The 21,670-nt window shown below is 44.7% G+C and overlaps 1 protein-coding gene across 7 annotated transcripts in view; it reads right to left on the minus strand.

Annotated features, from left to right (window-relative positions):
* Positions 1-21,670, minus strand: part of caska (calcium/calmodulin-dependent serine protein kinase a) — a 143,985-nt gene that overhangs the window by 10,427 nt on the left and 111,888 nt on the right. Inside the window, exons 12-23 of one of the 7 annotated variants that reach the window (XM_080456609.1) lie at positions 18,696-18,773; positions 15,124-15,171; positions 12,440-12,520; positions 9,420-9,608; positions 9,221-9,299; positions 7,552-7,637; positions 7,363-7,434; positions 6,111-6,179; positions 4,620-4,655; positions 2,653-2,694; positions 1,862-2,058; positions 1,119-1,234 (exon numbers count right to left, since the gene is read on the minus strand). In XM_080456609.1, coding sequence (XP_080312735.1) covers positions 1,119-1,234; positions 1,862-2,058; positions 2,653-2,694; positions 4,620-4,655; positions 6,111-6,179; positions 7,363-7,434; positions 7,552-7,637; positions 9,221-9,299; positions 9,420-9,608; positions 12,440-12,520; positions 15,124-15,171; positions 18,696-18,773 — 1,093 coding nt within the window. The remainder of the gene's footprint in view (positions 1-1,118; positions 1,235-1,861; positions 2,059-2,652; positions 2,695-4,619; positions 4,656-6,110; positions 6,180-7,362; positions 7,435-7,551; positions 7,638-9,220; positions 9,300-9,419; positions 9,609-12,439; positions 12,521-15,123; positions 15,172-18,695; positions 18,774-21,670) is intronic. The other 6 variants (XM_080456611.1, XM_080456612.1, XM_080456610.1 and 3 more) reach the window with 6 other exon arrangements.

Genomic DNA, 21,670 nt, shown 5'->3' on the forward strand with positions numbered 1-21,670 from the left:
CCTGTGTCATTTAAGCTGTCACAGCCACAGGGGCAGACCAGCAGTGACGACACATTGCTTTGGCCTGCTCTGCTCACACAGCATGGCAGTGGTGTTCATGGCGATGTGCTAGGTGCTGCCATCTACGGCCAAACATGGATACTGCAGTCAAAGAAAGAACGTGTCCACAACTGGTACCTATTACTAATGCTGGGCCTCTGTATTTCATTCCTCACTTTTCACTGAGTGATGGGTATACTTTGAGATAAAAGTATTTTGGCAAACATGGCAATGTGAGTAAACACACACATGCATGGTATTTTCATGGTACTGCACAAACAGATGTTGTCTCAATGTATTTTCTTTCTTATTACTATTTGGTATTGCTATATTATAGTTATTTTTTGTATTGGTGTACATTTTGGTGGCTTTTCTGAGCCTTTATTTGTACAATGGAGAGAGAGAGAGGAAACAGAGAGAGTTACACAAATGGTCCAGCTGACCAGGAATTGAACCGGGGACTCACTGTCAGGAATTAGAGCCCATGTCTTATGTGTCCTAACCATTCAGCTATCGGGTCGCCCCGATGCTGACTCAAGGCTAATGTACGTACTGTAAGTGTTGGTGAGCTGGTCACATTGTCCCTGTGTGACATTCCTGCTACTCTGTACTGTATGTGCTCCTGTGTGTCCACACGTGTGTCAGTTATTCCTGGCATGAAGGTGGGACTGCTATTGGAGCTGTATGGCATTAGGTCCTGTCTCTCTCTCACTCACTCTCTCACACTCACACACACACACACACACACACACACACACACACACACACACACACACACACACACACTTACACTTCATGCCAGTCCTCAAACTTGTCTGCATGCCTTCATGCATGTATGGACAAGTTTGTGTCAAGTCATGGACGTCATATGACATCACTGAAATCAAATTGTCTGTTTTCACATGCACGTGGAACTACCAGAATTTGAATCCAGGTCTGGGAAACCAAATATCTGCCGCTCAACCAAAGGTGAATCCCCCCTTGGCCATGGGAGATATTAGGCTTCTGGTCATAAGCCAGGTTTACTCTGCGACCCATGCATGCATGCATGTATATACATGCGATGTGGTGTACAGTACCTGCATTGTGCTTGGCCAGATACTTGTCTTTGTACTGCTTCTTCTTCTTGCCAAACCAGGTACAGCTGGCCTGCTGTTCCTGTTTGGTCTTCTCCATGGCTATACAAGCCACACGCCTAAAAACACACACACACACACACACACACACACACACACACACACACACACACACACACACACACACACACACACACACACACACACACACACACACACACGGTTAGATGTAGTGTTGCTGACATGGCTCAGCTTTGGGGTTGAGGGATAATAAGGGTTCTGGTTGTTCCAATGGATTTAATGTGGTGTAATACCACAAACAGCACCTGTCTTGGGTGCATAGTGGACTTATGAGATCAGGAACACTACCACAGGCTTTCATAGCACTTAGACGAAGACGAGACGAAAATCCTCCATGGAAACTCAGGGATCTGTGTGTGCATGGGGACGGTTATGCATATTGTTGCTTGCATATTGTGCTTGCATATTGTTGCTGTCTGTATGTCCAAAACCGTACATTTTCAGGGAATGGATAAACCTGTGTTCCAATGGATCTTATTTATTATTTAGTTATTATTTAGTTACAAGCACCTGTTAATCACCTGTTTCTTTGTCAAGTGATCAGGGGAGGCAATCCGGCATTGCTTGCTGTCCTATCCAGCAGTCGTATGGATGATAAAGGTGTTTCACAACCAGCTTGTTATCTGTGTGTGTGTGTGTGTGTGTGTGTGTGTGTGTTCACATACCACTCCTGGAGCTCTGGTGAGGGGATGAGGCCTGCTGTGCCACCCTTTGTGTTCTCCAGCTTGCCCTGCCACCAGTTGTGGTCGTCCTTGGAGATAATCTGAATGATGTCACCCACCTGGAAGCGAATGCCGGCTTCCTTGCAAGGGATGAGTTCGTCCCTGGAGGGGTCGTACTCGAACTGAGCCCTCACGTAAATCTGCGGCGGAGGGGGAGAAAGTCACAGTGGTCAGGAGGGAGAGAGACGGGAAGACACAAGCGCAAGAGTCGTTTCGACAAAGGGGAAGGGCAGAGCAAGAGAGACAGAGCCAGATGGGATGTGGTAGATAGTGTAGGTCCTGTGGGGGTATGGCGAGCGCTAAAGAGCTGATGCAATGACTAAGGTACGACCAGAACTCTTGGACGGAGGGGCGGGGGGGGGGGGGGTTGCACGGTTGCCAGGTTAGAGAGCAGTTTCTAAGGCAGGGCTGTGTCCCCACGAGATGCTCTCAGACACAGCTGGGCTATTAATGAGCCTCTCAACACGCCGGTAATTATGGCACAGGCATTGTTTTGTAGGCTATGTCTGCGACTTCAAAACAACATAAATGACTCTGCTTTATGCGACATACAACGCCACTGTCATTCCTGGTTTCCTCTATCCTGCATGTGATCTGGGCCGTAGAATGGTTTGGCGCAAAACACTGATTGGACATCAGTCAGTGCCGTTACAGTAACACTGACTATTTGGGTGGTGTTACAGTTGATACTTTGACGACGTCTTTATTTTGCTCTGGGCGGGGCTGTCTCTTACCTTGATGGACATTTTATCCTTGATTGGAGGTCTTGGTATGATCTAGGACGTGAAAGCATCACACACATCATGCAGTAAAAAGATACTAAATGTCTAAAACAAAATTGTTGTTACCTAAGGCTGGTTGGGAGGGTATCGGAGGAGTGTGGCGAGATGAACGATGGTGGTATGACTATGAGGGATAGGTAGGTAGGAGTGCCATAACAACAGATTATGGGGACTCTAGCCAATTACACCTCTAACATACAGTATATGCTGTTCTGTAACTGAGACATTACAGACATGATGAAAAACATTGGCATTTTAGCTCAAGCTCTGCAACTGAAAGTTGCCAAGCTGCTTTGCAGGATTGCCTGTAGACCCTTGCGCCCTCCACTGGTAGGATCTGGTAACAATGCAAACGCAACATCAACACTTTTCAGCCTCTGCCATCACATCCTTGTTTCGCTTTTAAACAATACAGGATACTCTGATTTCATTTTAGGCTTGTTGTGTGCAACACGTCTTGGGATTGGGCGCAGATGAAGGGTGATGTTCTAACTAGGAATATATACAGTACACAGTAGAAGCCGGAGTGTCAATTTAACACATAGAGAAAAAAAACTGACCCTTAAATTAACACTCTGGATTTTGCTGTGTAGGAGGCTGCTAGTGAGATGAAATGGATAGACAGTTAGGGTACAGCGTTGAGTTAAGAAAATGTATTTTGAACTGCGCTGAGGAAGAAGTTGCCCATAAGTCCTGATCTAGAGTCATTTAAACCGCATTAACCATTTCTCTGGAAAATAATTCATAAAGTTTCTGGCAGAGGATCAGCAGGTAGGGGCAATTTCAAAGCTCTCCAAATGTCAATAATGCCTGTGCCATTAGTACCATATAGACAGCAGCAGTGAGGGAAGGGAAGGGAACTGTTCCGTCAAAGCTGATAAGACACCCGAGTACACTGCAGTGGTCACGTTTTTTTACTACATTGTGACAATTTTGCCATATTAATAAACCAATTGAACCCAATGGACTTCATGAGTTGTTCATGGATGTTCAAAGTCTCCCATGCTCTGAAGGTCGCCTGCACTAAGACCACTGCGGTGACTTGTGTTTTCTGCTTTAAATTGCGGATCGTGTTCTTGTCTTTAAGGGAAAGGATGTGGTTGTTGGCGACTACAATAAGCTGACGCACACTGCTCAAAGCCCCGAGGCCAGATAAGAAGGCTGGGGGAGCGAAGGGCTGTGGAGGGCATGGTGGAGTATCGGAGGGGGGGGGGGTTACGTTATAGAGGTTGTTGGATCTCTGGCTTGACCACAGACTATGTTCAAACAGACAGATAGCTCTCAAACTTCTCTAAAACCGTTTCCATTTGGCGCATACAGGGGAGTGTAAAGGTCAGACAGAAAAGCTGGGGAAAAAAATCAATGAAAAACTAATTTCCTAAAACACCGGCCAAACAAAAATGTAATTGAGTTCTATCGAACTTGGGAGGTCTCAACTCCATCTTTCTCTTTCTCTGTGACCGGCTCAAAGCTGAGCAGCTGGAGAGCATTTCATTGTGTATTATAGACTCTAATGCATTTTGGAGCCGGTCCAATATCCAATAGTGTTCGTTTAAATGGAGGTCATGCCTTGGCCATCCATACTGAAAGTGCCAGCTTGGACATCATCTGGTGGCCATGGTCTTACAAATCAACACTGTAAATTGAGCCACATTATTTGGATGAACTAAACTCCACCACAGATTAGTGACTGGTTTCTGTCAAACCAGAGGTGTGAGAAGGGAAAAGAGAAAAGGCAAACACACACAGGGACATGTGAGTGCGTGCGCACGCACACACATAACACAAATAACACAATGTGCACAAGAACACAGTGCTGAATTGGGGTTCGGGGTTGTGAGAGGAGCTAATGTGCTGGGGGGGGGGGGGGGGGGGGGGGGAGAGAGAGAGAGAGCGAGAGAGAGAGATCTGTTATTCACCTGTCGACCTTTGGGCTGGATGGTGGACGGCAGATCCTGTGGGGTAAACCATTGACGACATGGAGACAGTTTAGAGGCAGATGGCACATATAGCAGAGATAAAGCAATAACACATTTTATCACCAGAGAGACTCGACACAACATGCAACATTCACTGCACTGTACTGGAAAAAAGAAAGAAAAAAAGACAAGAGCAAGAGATGAAGAAGAGTAATTCTCATCTGTTATGGATCAGATCTGGTAGCTGTGGAGTGAGCAGGCAAGCATAAAGCAAGCAAAGCATCAGCATGACCACAGAGTCTGTGTCTGGAGCACTGGTGAGGTTAACTGAGGGGAACCGAGTAGGCAAATGTACTGCACAAGTGTTTTAAGTATATATCATTTATATATATACTTAGGGCTGTCACGATTATGACATTTTACTTGACGATTAATTGTCATACAAATAATTGCGATTAACAATTTAATTGTGTGGCTTTTTGGCCTTGTAAGCAAAGGTTGCACGGATATGACAAAAAACTTAAATACACAAAGAAATGACTGACAATGGCCAATACCAATAATAAAAATAAATGATGTATTATGGCCAAAATACGCCATATTTAATATTTCATACTAAAGATTTTTAACAAAATAACGAAACGAAATAGATGATCTACAAGCTCACAACGTGTCGCGATGCGACACGTTGTGAGCTTGTAGATCGGCTATTTCCACTATTTCTGAAAATGTTTCAAAATGTATGAACCTTTCTCAACATGGAAACGATTACGACGATTATGCAAAATATTTGCGATTATCTCAAATAATTTCGATTCGGCGATTATGTAATAATTGTGACAGGCCTATAATATACTGTATACAGTACAACAGAGTGTGTCCTCAGTACCCACTGGAACCACCGGAGGGCCTCGTGTCGTGTCAGCACAGGGGCACAGCACGCAGCGGGCTTCATGAGGCACACCAATTTGTTAACTGAGATATCGGACACGAGGGCTTTTAGCTTTAAAAAAGGAACAGATTGAGAATGAGAGGGGATTAACAACACAGGAAACGACTACCTGACGAGATCCTCAGCAAAGTACCAACACTGCTATAGTCATGCCTGATTTGTACTTGCTTGCGCAGTGTTTGTCGCACATCTGAAAATGCAACGCATTGTGAGCATTGTAGATCCGCTATTTTTGTATTTTCAGTGTGCGACACCGGCACGCAACTAAGTATAAATCGGGCTTTAACATAAAACGGGAGAGAAAAACAAACAAACATACAAACAAACAAACAAACAACGAAACATCTACAGAGACACTGTTTGGAGTGACGGACGGACATGGACAAATAGAAATATCACGGGACATCAGGATAACAAAATGAAAAGACACCAGTGGAGACAAGAGACGCACAAAAATAAACTGATGGTTGTGAGAGTCTGTCTGGGAAGGGCAGTGTTTTATTTACTTATGCTTGTTCTTTAAGGGGGAGGGGGCTTACCAAGATTGAACTGTTAATGCTGGAGTGGCCATTGGCAGGGGACTGTCTGGAGGTGGTAGGGGACTCTTTCTGAAATAAGACACACAGGTCAGCAACATACAGACGGCACACACAGACGCACACGTGGTCACTCACTCAAAAACGCGTGGCACGGGCATACTGTACACTTACTACGTACTCACATATATGTATACACACGTGCCGGCTCACTTGCATGTACAGACACGCACACACTTACACTGGTGTGATGGTTCCCCACACCGGGCATCAAAGGGAAAGCTGTTGCACAAAATTATAGATCCTTCTCAACGTTGATGGAATGAATTCATCAACAAGACATGGGACGCTACACCGTTCATCCCTGGAGCCTGCACATCCTTATGTCACCACAGGGGGGCAGTAGTTTAACACCACAAACAGCATTTCTGTCTTGGGTGCAGAGTGGACTTATGAGATCAGGAACACTAGGCTTTCATAGCACTTAAGACGAAGACGAGACGAAAATCCTCCATGCAAACTCTGTTTTCATGGGGACGGTTATGTGTGCTTGCATATTGTCACTGTCTGGCACAGACACCTTGTATGTCCAAAATACATTTTCAGGGGATGGAAAAAATAACCTGTGTTCCAATGGATCTAATGTAGTTATTATTTCGTTACGAGCTCTTGTTACTTTTCATTGATTGAATATTCCTAAAACCCACAGACAGACTTAACCAACCTAGCGTCCCTATCTTAGGCATGTCATTATAGGCAAATATTTTCAAACAATTTCTAAAATAGCGGATCCACAAGCTAACAACGTGCCGTGATGTGACCCGTTGTGAGCTTGTAGACTGGCTATTGTTGCACGGCACTAAAATAGGCCATTAATTTATGAAAACATGTAAAAGGGTGATATTATGGAGATACAAGGTTTCTGCCTGACAATGACAATATAATGTCTGTGCGTATACCATGTATAGTTGTGTGCGCACACAGAGCGGAGTGTTGACCTGGAACGGGGGGAGTGGGTCCGGTATCTTGGTTGTGAAATTGGTGTGCTGAATGTCTGACCCAGCCCCAGCAAAAAACACAGCAAAACACACACACACACTTTCTCCCATCCGCAACTACACAACATACTTGGTTAGGCACACATACACGCGCTCAGTAACTGGCCGAGCAGTTAGTAACCAGATCAGGGAGTTGGGAAAACAACGCCAAGGAGGAGGGAGGAGAACGGGAGCTGAAGAGGAAGTGGGGTTGTTACCTCACACGAGGAGCCCTGCTGCGTCCGGTAGCTTGGCACTATCTTAAAAGTGATGCTGCCTCGCATCTCTCTCTGTGGACAGAAAGTACACAAGACTTGGTGCCTTATCTTCAATTCAGCATTTAATGTATTCACTATGATCTGCACACACTGTGACACACACTGTGACACACACACACACACACACACCAGCATCTTCTGTAGCTGCTCAACAGTCTGATTGGCCACGCTGATGCCGTTGATTTCCCTGATCTCATCTCCCACATGCAACGTTCCTGAGAAAAACAAAGAGGAGGAGAAATAAATCCGACGACCAGTAAAAAGCACGGCACTGTCCCTCTTCATTCCACTCTAGGACAGAGAAACAGCCCTGAACACTGGAATCACCCTGAAAAAGATGACTTTCTTTAAAGAAATATATTTTTCTCCCAATTTAGTCGCTACACAAATTCCCATATTCCCCACTCAGTTGTCAGAATGGTTGGTCCTATAGGGGTAGTATTGAAACCACATGCCACCTCCCATAGTCATGGAAGCACCTGGCGCTTCTTTTCACATGCCAGTGAGGAGCTTCACGATAAGGACTTAGCATGTGTGGAGGAACACCCTATTCCTCACAGCTGAACAATTTACAGGAGCCAATGGTGCAGCGACAACGATTGCCCTCCCCACACAGCTTCTATCCTGCGACCACGTCCGATTGTGCTCATATTGCCACGCCGGAGGCGATTCAAACCCATTAGTACTGTGGCGGTGGGAAGGAACTTTACCCCTGCGCCACCCGAGTGCCTATAGATGATCCACTTTCTAAAGTAGCCATTAATCAGCTGTCTGGTTAGCACGCAGACACGCAGCCATCGCTGTGTCCAAGGTGTGACATCTGACGACAAGGCCCTTGTTTTCCTGAAGTTAATGAAAACACACACTCATCTATTGCAGAGGCAGAGGTTTATGTTGCCAAGATCTGGATGCTTAACAAGAATATGACTATTTTCCCACTGAGGTGGGTGTGTGTATATGTGTGTGTGTGTGTGTGTGTGTGTGTGTGTGTGTGTGTGTGTGTGTGTGTGTGTGTGTGTGTACTGATCACATTGTGATCAGTACATGTATACAGCCATCTTCTGTGATGTGGCTTCAGAAAGGTCATTTCGAGGGCAGCATTCATTAGGGCACAACTCAATGTTGGGTCCTTGAGGGGTCCTTGAGGATGTTTCAGGGTGTTCCCAGAGAAATAATTGCTAGTAAGGAACCAAATAGACCCTTATGGGTCTGTAACTCAGAGAGTGTACAAAGGGACAAAATGGACCCTTGTGGGTCCCATTTGTACGCTCAATTAACACATTGGGTGCCAAAACCGTATATATACGGTTTTGCGCATACTAACGTTGAGTGCCAAAACCGTATATATACGGTTTTTCCTTCACAGCAACAGGAAATATCACTCCTACAAGATTTAGACTCCAATCCACCTCCTGGTTAACTTATGACTTCAAAAACCTGTATCTCGGCTCCTGTGCACTTTTTTTTTTTACAATGTTAATTTAACTATTTTCAACAGGCTGCAACTGTGGAATGGATTTCCGAATGTTTTAAATTTTTTCCCCCCGATTGTACGAGACCTGTATGTGTGTAATGAGGGGATCACCGTGAGGACGGTGATCACTGCAAATATTTTGTGACTACTTGAAAAAGGTTCAAAATCTTTAAAAAGTCCTGGCACTCAAAGTATAATATTTTAATAAACCTCTGGCACCCAATGTGTTAAGATAAGCTAAAAATGTTTATAAAATGCGGGTCCGTGGCCTAATGCATATTAGGTATTCAGGTATCAGAGAAAAATGATAAGCTAGAAGTGTACCTTGTCTGTGGATCATCCCTCCGTGCATTATCCTCGCCACGATGCAGTGGTTCAGATCGTTCATCTTCAGCGTAATACCCTACACACACACATTCAGAGGCCTTGGTTACATTTATTGCAGAAAAAAAGAAATCAACATCAGTTCATCTCCATGTTGATGTCTGTGTCTACATTTGTGTGTGTTTGATGTATTGTGCACCATGGGTTCGTCCGTGTTCTTCTGGAACTGGACCAGGCGGACTCTGGTGACATTCTCCAGGTCCATGTCTCCGTTGGCGCTCTCCGGGGAGTCTCCGTTCAGGTAGGGGGAGGTGGGTGGTGGGGTGACCCTCAGAGCCTCGTCGCTGTACACCTCATGGGCCACCACGTCGTGGGTCTGCAGTAAGGCCTGCACGCACGCACACACACACACACACACACACACACACACACACACACACACACACACACACAGAAATAGTGTTGGACTTGACATTCCACAGCATCAAAATGCGGGGGTTTCAGTTGTCTGTTTGGATTGCTTTCTGCTGTTCCTCTAAAGCAGAACACCTTTTCCGTCCCTCCGAGCAGCCTTTTGCGGTAGTGCCTTAACAGTGGGCCTGCTGATCCCGCTCACTCCCACCCACTCACGAAGCTCACTCCGCTGACACACGCACGCACGCACGCACACACACACACACACACACACACACACACACACACACACACACACACACACACACACACACACACACACACACACACACACACACACACACACACACACACACACACACACACACACACACACACACACACACACAAACCTGAGTGGCACTTTAACAAACCAGTCGGAACCTTTGAAAGAAGCAATCAAAGCGCAACTGCCACCAAACCGCTCTCCACTGTGTCTTGTACGTGCACACACACACATCACGGATGCTGTTTATTCCCAGACACACATAGTTGTCTCACACAAACACAATACACACACACACACACACACAGACACACACACACACTCACGCACGCACAGAGCAGATCAGAGAAGCAGAGACATGAAGGCAGTGGCAGCGTTTCTAACTCCCATGTCAAAGCACATCACCCACAGAGTGAAACTCTCATTCCAGCACACACGGGAGGTATGTTTATGTGTGCGTCCTAATGAGTACAGGGTTAAGGGGGTTAACTAATCCCTCCATGGTGCATATATGTCAGTGTGAGAAAAAAGGAAAGCAAAGTAACTCAAGACAAGCAAGAAAGACTTAAAGAAAAGCGAAAGACGGGTTGAGAGAAGCCAGAGATAAAAAAAATAAAAATCTACAGATCTTGCACGAAATGGCTCACGAATGGCTTGTTAAAAAAAAAATCGGTATCCGAAGTGATATGCTAATCTCAGTAAGACAGTTAGTTAGACGATGACTTCGTCTAACTAACACAACTGCAAGCAAACTATTCAGACTCTTGCTAGGTTTGGCTTTGTAGGTTTGAATGAAAAGAAAAGACGTGTTATTTTAACTCTGAGAGTGTACAAATGTAACCAAATGGACTCTTACCGGTACATCTGTACATATGTACACTTAGAGTTTCAAATGGATACATTAACACGGAGGATTTTACGGTGTAGCTTGTCGGTTTGCAATGTGAAAGGCGTTTCCAATTTACAGTAACACTGCAGAGTGTAGATGGAAAATTTGTGAAACCGTTGGACAACTCCTCCAACAAATGAAGCAGCGATGTACTGTAGCACGATAGCAGGACAGACAGACCAATAGAGCAATTGTGTAATCAATTGCACACAAAAGAAAATGCTCGCGCATACACACACACACACACACACACACGCACACACACGCACACACACGCACACACACAATCCTCACCATGTTCATTGGAGTGGTCGGCTGCTGTTGCACACACAGTAAGCTCTTACGGGAGGCGCAACAGAGCTAACACAGACATACTTTCCTTTCCTTGTGCGAGTGTGTGTCTTGGAAAGTAGTACTACTACATGACGGCGCCTCGATTCCTCCCTCCCTCCTTTCTTTCCTTCCTCTTCCCTCTATCTAGGGTACGAGGGAGCCAGGCCCCTGACCCGGCACAGCACATTACATCAGACACACATGACTGACCCCGACCCCCCCCCCCCCCCCCCGCTACACCGTCAATCCCTCTCCACATCATCTCTTCCGTCCTCCCTCCTTTATTTGAGCCTTCTCTGATCCTTTCACTCCTTGTATCTTGGTTTTGATCTCGGTTCACTCTCCCACTCGTTTAGCACTCCTCCTTGACTCCCCGACGATGACTCATCCAAGCCCTGCGGCAATTTAGGTTACTTTCATCACCCCGGTTCTCTGATAATATGGGGAACGCTCCCTCCGTGAGGATAATGAAGGGAGCATTCCCCATAGTGAGACAGCGAAATTAAATTTTGAAAGAGAACAGCAACAGAACAATTCATTCACTGTTGCTCGTTTTACAGAATTACATGCTTAAAAGGGGAGGAGGAGGGGGGGGGGGGGGGGGTTTGGAAGCACTCTTGAAAGAACGGGAGGTGCTCAATGTTGCGAGGCAAGTAAAGTGGAGCGAGTGGAGTTAAGCGGTGACCTCGCATATTATGGTTTTCCTTTTTCCTGTTATATACTTGTCAAGAAGCTTCCGCTGCCTGCTGCAACATGGAGAAAGGACATAGACACATATACACACACACGAATACACACACAGAGTCTAGACTCTGTTCCTCACCCAGCACATGAGGCTCTGGAGAGAAGTCTTCCCCAAGGGGAGCGCAGTGTTTGTTGGCAGAGTTCCGCCATGTCGCCTGCAGCCTCCCAAATGGGGAATTCTAACAGAAATAAAACCTAAAAAACTAATATATACTGTACATAAACAACCCTCGTCTTGTTGAGTTCATGTCCCTCTATCTTTGCTCCCACCACCCCTCTTTTTCTCCTCGCTCACTCTCTCCTTTCCTCAGACAGAGCATGGGAGCAGAGAGTGCACAGGTATGGTATCAGCTGCAGAGTGATTACTGAGGCCAGCGGTGTGTGCTTAATGGAAGTGTTTGGATTCTGTCTGGCTGAGTCTGGCGAAGAATGTCATCGTCAGCAGCCCTGAACATTGCTTAGGGGCCTACTACACCCGTCTGAGAGCTGTGGCAACATGACGGCCTTGGATTATATGCGCGCGCGCGTGCGTGCGTGCGTGCGTGTGTGTGCGTGTGTAGCTCTCTTGACCTACCATGAAATGAGGCTGGGTTAGTATCCGTCTGAGTTCTTTAGCGTCGTGGTTCTCTGGATAGCAGGAGATCTCTTCCAGTACCTGAAGAGGCACACAGACAAAACACATCAAAGACAAAGCATATGGCTAGACTCATCTTTATACCTGACCCCACACACGCACACACGCACACACACACACACACACACACACACACACACACACACACACGCACACACACACACACACACGCACACTACCTTGTAGACTGAGAGTTTGCGGAAACATCAACACATACTGAGAATCGACCTCAGGGTCTCTCTAAAGCCTTCTCTAATCCCACCTCCCACATCAACGTAGTCAATTAAGAGACCAACGTGGATACCATTCAACCAATCAGGAATCTGGTCAAGTTCAAGCACCACCCCCTGCCCTTTTGACGTGAGTTGATTTGGTGTCATTTCAAGTTATGTTGCGCCTGGCTGCTGAATGTGGCATTGTAGAGGTGAGGCCTCAGTGTGTGTGTGTGTGTGTGTGTGTGTGTGTGTGTGTGTGTGTGCAAGTTAAGACTTTCTGGTCTCCCAGCATGCTCACTTAAACCCCTCCAAATGATCCAGAATGCAGAGGCACGGTCTTCAACCTCCCAAAATGTCTCTCCTTTTCCCTTCCCTGGCCTACGGTTGGTGCACACACCCAGTACAAAACACTGGTGATGACCTACAAGGAAATGAAGGGCATGGCCCTTACCTCACTTACAGTACATCAGATAAAACACAGCCTATTCGTCCCTTCCCTATAATAATCTGGTCAACAACACCACACGACCTAGACTCTTCTCTCTCCTGGTTCCCAAGCTGTGGAATAAACTCCCCCTCTCACTCAGAACTGCAGACTCACTCCCCATTTTCCACCGCAGTCTTAAAACTCACCTCTTCAGACTCCACCTCACCGCCTAGCACTTTTCTCTCCTTGTATCCCTTCTTGTCACCTCTTTTAATAGATGACTAGACTTGTTCATGTGTCAGGATATGTAGATTTGTTTTCGCTTGACCACAAATGTTAAGAATGTTATTTAGATAGCATGTTGATTAGACAGATGCTAGATTTGATGTTTACCTTTACCTCTACCTAGTTAGTGTGGTTGCCCGGGCAACCAGACTATAGTAATAGATCATCTTTATTCTTCTAGATACACTTTATTTTGAACTGTATGTCGTAGAATAAAAATCTTTTTTCCCCTGGATTCATTGGGTCATGACGCAACTCCCCATATAGGCCACGCCCATTTCCGTCTGGATAGATTTTCCGCCATTTAGAATTTTCTTCAAAACACACTTTTAGCTCCTCCTCCCACATATTTTATTCAAATTTCACAAAAATCGGTGCACGTGATCTCTGGACCCATGCGATAAACATATCCGGCATTTTGATAGTCCTTACCGTTCGTCCGTAATTGGCTTCCAAAGTTAGTGGGAGGGGCCCGTTTTACCAAAAACGCCAGAAATCACGAACTAAACGTCCAGTCAATCCCAAATTTGAATCACATGTCAAGGGTGGTTTACTCAACGAATCTCCAAAAGCATTTCCACTTTGATCCATAGGGGGTGCCACAAATGCGCAAAATGTAACCGTTTGATGCAAAAACATGATTTTTGGGGGGATCAGTTCTCTCAAAATGAAATAAAAGTGATATCAGGAGTGACGTGACAATATGATTGGCCCGTTACATTTGTGGGAGGGGCCTATTTCCTAAAATCAAAACGGCACGTATCACGAAGGCAGGATCCGATAGGCACCCGATTTGAATGGCACGTCGCGCGGCGTCCGACGGTATTCCTCCCGGCGTATCCCTCGAGTCCCGGCGGCCGCGACCGGCGTCGCCGCAACCACACTTCCCAGAATTGCGACGTGTCTAGTTGTAACTATATATAATTGTTCTCTTAGCATTCTACTTACGTGACCATTTACCCTGTCATTTGTTGACTAGGGCTCATGCCATTTACTCTGGTCTCGCACTTATAAGTCACTATAAGAGCAGAGCGTCTGCTAAAAGCCTAAATTGTTATTGTAAATTAACATTCAGGACACAAGGGTACGCTTCAGTGTCTGTGTACAGTATGTGTGAAATTTGGATTGAGAAATTACAACATACTCCCTTTCTCTATATCGTGTGTGTGTGTGTGTGTGTGTGTGTGTGTGTGTGTGTGTGTGTGTGTGTGTGTGTGTGTGTGTGTGTGTGTGTGTGTGTGTGTGTGTGTGTGTGTGTGTGCGCGCGCGCTGCGCGCACACTTGTGCGCGTATGCAGGTGTATGTGTGTATTTGGTCACACGAATGCCATTCAGTATCTGTAATTTGCAATTGGTCTCTTCCACTCAACTCACAGCCAGAGCCAGCACTGACCAGCATATAAACAGGGATGCACTATACCAATTTAGCTACATGAGCCTATCTTCTGATTGGTTCACACACCCAGCCTCAATTGACCCCATTAATGCATGAACTTGAAAATCCTCCAGATGTCCAGGAATGACTCCATCCATCCAGATAGAGATCCAGTGACAATGGATCGCAGACGACATAATGCACCCCAAAGAGCTCAGGTGATACCAGTATGCATTAAAAGCCAAGTCAGCTAGTTTGTCTTTGGTTCTGTTTATTGGTGTTGTGAGGGTGGTAGAGAGGTGTGAACAGATCTCAGGGCTTACACATTCCAGATGTTTCAAAGCGCCACTTGCTCCGTCTTGGGAGGAAATCTTGCCGGAGGAAGACACAGGAAGAAGGGTTACACATGTTGTTGACTGTCCTGGTTAGAGAACTCAAGGGTCAAGGTTGAAAGGTCAAAAGAGGATAGAGGTCAGGGGGAGAGTAAAAAAAAAACTTCCCAACACCTAATCTATGCCAGCCAAAAAGAATTAAGCCATGACGTGTGGGAGAGGTTAGTATCTATAGCGGAGGTAGGTAACTTCAGGCCCAAAGAGTTTAAGGTCCTAACAAAAACATATTTGAGAGGTCATATAAGATGTGTTAGGTGCATGGTTAGAACAAGTTAGTTATCCTTGAAACAGCTCACCCCTGCTCTACTGGGTCAGAAACCCCAGAAGGCTACAGTGCGATTGGCTCAAAGCATTTCAGTTTCAGCCGGAGGGGATCAATACACAGGAGCAAAGCAGTGGACGAGGAAAAGACCCTACAGAAAATCAAGAATAGATGAAAGAAGTGTTCGCCTGTTGTGAAACGATTTCATAGCAGCACTGCATTGACTATAAAGAAAGCTTAGGAGCGTGTTTGTAGTGCTTAAGTGAAAGTGAAGCTCAGTTCTGAGCAAAGAAGGAAAATGTATAAAAGACATTTTAAAAGAACTCTCCCCGACACCCACATAAAGCCGTAACCTTTACCACATCTAGTGTGGCTCCATCCACAATCCTTCTAGACTGCTTTAGGATGGAAAATGTGAACCAAGTCTCTGCTCTAATACCAGGCGGAGACTCCTCTGACACAGCGTTCTAGAGCTGTGTTAATTAGCCAGGCCTATTTGACATGAACCAAAGCCACATAAAACAAAGCTGGGCTCCTCCTCGCCAAGCTTTCACAGTATTAACACAGCTGGGATTTAAGACAGCAGACCTCCCTATTCAGACTTCTTTAATTGCTCCCTCAACAAAGCTAATAATGTAAACATAATATAAGCTGGGGGGCACTCGCTTCGCACACTCACACGCATGTACAAACATACAAGTGTGCATACAAGCACAGGCATGGGTGTACACACACACACACACACACGCGCACACACGCAAGCACGCACACACACACATACACACACACACACACACACCACAACAACTATAGCAGTTTCTTTCACACACTATTTCACTTCTGTTCTCCGTCACACTCCTTTTAAGTAACGTGTCTGCTTCCTCCCCATAACCTGCATTACTGTGTGAGCGCAATGTGTGGTAAACACACATCTCTAATCTAACGGTGCGTATACGTTTTAATGGTGTCAAATCCTGGACTCCACAATGGGAGTCCTGTGTGAGAGGGGAAAACAGTCTACATCACACTAATAGCTCACAAATACACCCATGGAATGTGTGTGTGTGTGTGTGTGTGTGTGTGTGTGTGTGTGTGTGTGTGTGTGTGTGTGTGTGTGTGTGTGTGTGTGTGTGTGTGTGTGTGTGTGTGTGTGTGTGAGAGTGCATGATTTTGTGTATGTATTGTGTGATAATACACATTTGACACATAAAATAGCATCTCTAATGATAGGTCAAAGAAACAAGCCAGATCTGTATTCATTCATAAATGGGCCCATACACTGCTCTAACAACGGGACTTAACCCAGACACACGTCTGCTCATGAACAAGCACAGAACACTAGACTAGATTAGACTTAATAATTGCACATAAATAATATAGCACCTGCCTGCTCCGATTCTTCATATTGTCGCTGTCGGGCAGAAACGTTGCATCTCCATACGGTATTTAAACTTTTAATGTTTTTTTTCCCTAAATGAATGCCCTACTTCGTCATACGATTACTACGGTGTCACACAAAAGTAGCAAAAATAAAACAGATCTACAAGCTCACAATGCGTCGCAATGTGACATGGATCTGCTATTTTTTATTTGTTTAATAAGTGAAAGTGAAAGTCTGTCTGTGGGTTTTTAAAAATATTGAACCAACAATAACTAATAACAAGAGCTTGTGACTAAATAATAACTACATTGGATCCATTGGAACACAGGTTATTTTTTTATTTTTCCTCAAAATTAACGTTTTGGACATACAAGGTTTCTGCCCAACAGGGACGATATAAGAGTGGTTGCTGGTGCAACATTTTGTAAAAAATATAATATAGAGGGGTGACCAATAAAGACTAGCTTGCCATGTGCCAGCCAATGGGGATACAGAAAAACAATCACATGACCGTGTGGCTATCATTCTGTTTGAGCCGGATTTCCAAACGTCACCAATTACGTAGGCCAATCAGGAAGTGACTCGAATTTGACATTGAAAGTCTCTGTCCCGCCCCGACCATGGACCTTTAGATTGGGAAGCCACTGGTCCCGCCCCACACCACAGACCAATCAGAAGCCGCGGCTCCTGGGTGCCCATCCCGCCCTGCTCCGCCCCAATAGCATGATTTCCAGACTGAGAAGCGAAGTGAGAAAAATAAATCAGCCGAACGGAGCGAATCAGTCTGGATTCCAGGCTACAGTGGACCCCCATCTAAAAGAGTTTGTACCAGGGACTCCCATAATTTGTGTTACGTTTTTAATTTTTTTTCGTATTTCAAAATATCTAAAAAATAGCAGATCTACGCGTTGTGAGCTTGCAGATCGGCTATTTCTGAACAGCCAAAGAATGAAATACGTTTGAGGTGGTTAAACCTATTTTGATGATACAGCATATTTGCTGAGGACCCCCTGGGGGTCCCCAGACCCCACTTTGAGAGCCACTGCACTATGAAGTATCCGTCCAAACCAAACACCTATAAGCCGGCTATCAAAACCTCAACTCTCTGACTTTCAGCTCCAACGTCAACTTCTCAGAAATGCAGGGAAAACGGCTGGTTCTCACCGGTGGTGTCTGCGCTTCTCTCAACCAATAAAATTACTTTTGAATGGGTTTCCTGGACTGAAGCAGCGTGAAGCATGCCACTAGAAACCCTCCCACCATGGAAATGCAAGGCACCAAAATCAGCGTTTATGGGTATTCACGTGACAGCTCAGAAAGCCTTAGATCCAACAGTGATTATGAAGCAGTAGGGGTGTAAGTATATTCTTTCCCGGAATGAAGCATTCCTGTAGAGCTGCACGCACATTATCCCAACTTACCCCCGAAGAGACAAGGAGGCAGCAGTGCAACAACGCTAGGTGTTCCAGCAGTGAAGAGTTAGAGGTTTAGTAATCAGAAGTGGACAGAGTGGGTTAATATAGGCTAAGCTTTGAGAGAACAGAGGTTCATGACAGAACAGTGTGACGTAGTAGGTTAGGTGCTCAGAGAAGACAGAGGGGTAAATCTGCTCATCATTAAAATAGACTTACTGACATGACCGGGGAGAAGTAGAATACAAAATGTGCTTGTCTTAATGTGGATGTTTGTGAGTTCTATCTGTGTGCAAAGTGTCAAGAGTGTGTTTATGTGTTTATGTGTTTGTGTGTGTGTGTGTGTGTGTGTGTGTGTGTGTGTGTGTGTGTGTGTGTGTGTGTGTGTGTGTGTGTGTGTGTGTGTGTGTGTGTGTGTGTGTGTGTGTGTGTGTGTGTGTGTGTTCACCTCTTTGGCTCTCTGTACAGCATCACTGCGGGGGTTTCTGATCTGATCTGAGGACTTGGTGTTGATTTTGTCATACAGCTGAAAAGAAAAAGACACAGACAATCAATCAATCAATCAATCAATCAATCAATCAATCAGTGGAAAAGTGAACAGTGTCTGACGTGGGGTAGATGAAGTAAAGAAGGTGTTCTATTTACTACTAGACCATCCTCATACCGACATACTCAGACCAATTCAGACTCCCCCTCACCCCTAGTGCTCCTCTCTCCTTGAATCCCTTCTTGTCACCTTTTTTCGATGGTTGCTACTTTACTGTAGATGTTGGGTACTTGTTCACATGTTTTTCTTAGTTAGATTTGTTTACTCTTGACCACAAATGTTAAGAAATGTCTCTAGAATATCTAAAGATTTAGGGTTCATTGTTTACCTGGTATTGTAGTTTCTTTGAGGAACTAAATTGTTGTCCTTGCACTCTACTTATTTCACTTCTGCCTTCATTGATAGTACAGTGAAGCGAGACAGGAAATGGGGAGAGAGTAGGGGAGCGAGTGACATGCAGCAAATCCGCAGCTGGGCTCTGGAATCAAACCCGGGACACGCTGTCAGGCATCAAAGCCTATGCGGTACGCACTTTGCTACCAGTGCAATTATACCTTGTTTGTTGACTAAGATTCATGCTTACTCTGATATTGCACTTGTAAGTCTCTCTGGAGAAGAGCGTATGCTAAATGTAAATTGTAATTGTAAACTAGAAAAATGTGTTCAGGTCTCTGCCAGACCAGGTAGAAGTAAATCTTAGGCGATCGGACGCTGCGTTCATGATTTGAGGCATTTTGTTCCAAACGAGCCACTCCTGCAAACTTTAGATGGAATATGAAAAATCGGACAGATCTGTCTTGAATTGATCACATGACTATAGAGATAATGTGTACCAATTTGTGTGATGTTTGGACTAAATCTGTAGGAGTAATATCAAAACATGTGTTTTGCAGAAATCGGCCTCCTGGTGGCGCTATAACAGGCCGATGTGAAAGATTTGGGGCAGAGGTTCTGCTCTGGCCTCCAGGGAGTGTGTGTCAGTTTCACGTTGATCGGGCCAACGGTTCCGAAGATTAGCTGTACACAGACAGACGGACGGACGGACGGACGGACGGACGGACATGGGCCAAAACATAGTCTTAGAAACTAAACGTAGTCTTAGAAAACATAGAGACAATTAACACTCAGGAAGTTTCAGTGTTTGTGTACTGTATTTGTGAGAATTGAGGAATTATTTAGGAAGTTTCAGTGTTTGTGTACTGTATGTGTGAGAATTGAGGAATTATTTATTTGTAATTGTAACAGTGAGTGAACCCAGAATACGCTGCCGGCTTTAGATGCACATGCCTTTCAGGGATTTGTTTGCATATAAAATGTTAAGAAAGGGCTCTTGTTGATTTAGCTCTCTGATGGGAGTACAACAGCCTTTTATAGAGACATAACGGCACTGACTCACAAGACCACTCAGCGCCTCTGTTTACAAAAAGCCAGCTGACTAATGAAACTATTCAAACTGAACCGTCTTGTACAGCCTTAGTTTGTTGTATGTGTGTCTGTGTTTGGATTCTTGTTTGCAGAGTCCATAATGGACTCCCAGAAAACTGAGAGTTGCATTCTTTATACACAGTAAAATTTGCTAAAATAATTCTGTAGAACAGTGGTTCTCAACTTCCAGGGGGTCCCCAGTTAAATAATTGATAGTCGGGGCCCAAATGGACCCTTACGGGCCTGTAACTCAAATAGCGTATAAATGGAACCAAATATACGCACACAGGTTCCATTTGGGCCCTCACTCACAGAGTTATAATAATACTGAGGATTTTACAGTGTAGACTGGGGTCCCAGAGATAAAGATCGTATCAAATGGGGGTCTGTGGTCTAATGCATATCATCTAAGGTTCCTTGAAATAAAAAAGGGAATCACTAGTGTGAAAAAGCACATTTGCGCAGACTACAAACGAAAGGATGACTCAAAACAAATCTAGAATCATTGTCTGTCTGTGGTATTTAACAGGTGATGTGATTTGTCCATAATGTGGCTGATAACTCTCTGACCAGCAGACAAACACATGCTTTGTGAACACACACACACACACACACACACACACACACACGAGATATTTCAACACAGCACAAGGGGGGCCAAGCATCTTCCGCTTTCACTTTGAGCAGAGCAACAGCAGCACTGTCCCAAGACATGTGATCAATGATAAACACACAGACGGCAGACACATTAACAACACTACATTAACAACACAACATTAACAACTATGGCAGAACATTACATGTTTATTTGCTATATTAAACACAAGGGAGTGAAATATCCAAACAACTTCATAACAATGGTTGGGGAGCAACTCAAGATTATTTTATAGCAGCTGGTGTTAACTGTGCTGAATAAAAGGGCCGTTGGCAGAAATTAATATTGTAAAATATAAGTACATATTTAAGAGATCTGGGTGACTATGGTCTGTTCTTATCACCATGATCTGTGATAGAGCTTTATCCTTCCTGAGAGAGGACAGAGATAGTACTGTGGATGTGAGTGGCTGTGTTATGACATGGAAATATGCTGACTATGGGAGACTGTGGTCTATGTCCAGTGGTGTAAAATAACTAATTACATTTACTCAAGTACTGTACTTAAGTACAATTTTGAGGTATTTGTACTTTACTTGAGTATTTCCAATTTCCAATACTTCTACTTCTACTCCACTATACATCTCAGAGGCAAATATTGTACTTTTACTCCACTACAATTATTTGAAAACTTTAGTTACTAGTTACTTGCAATTATCAATTATTATATTATAAAACATACATTAACAACTTTAGCCCTGTTTTATACCTAAGCTATTTGAAAATAGCCGATCTACAAGCGCACAACGCGTCGCGTCGCGACGCGTTGTGAGCTTGTAGATCTGCTATTTTCAAAC

Source organism: Gymnoscopelus braueri (genome assembly GCF_963280865.1).
Source record: "Gymnoscopelus braueri genome assembly, chromosome: 18".
NCBI classification, from domain to species: domain Eukaryota; kingdom Metazoa; phylum Chordata; class Actinopteri; order Myctophiformes; family Myctophidae; genus Gymnoscopelus; species Gymnoscopelus braueri.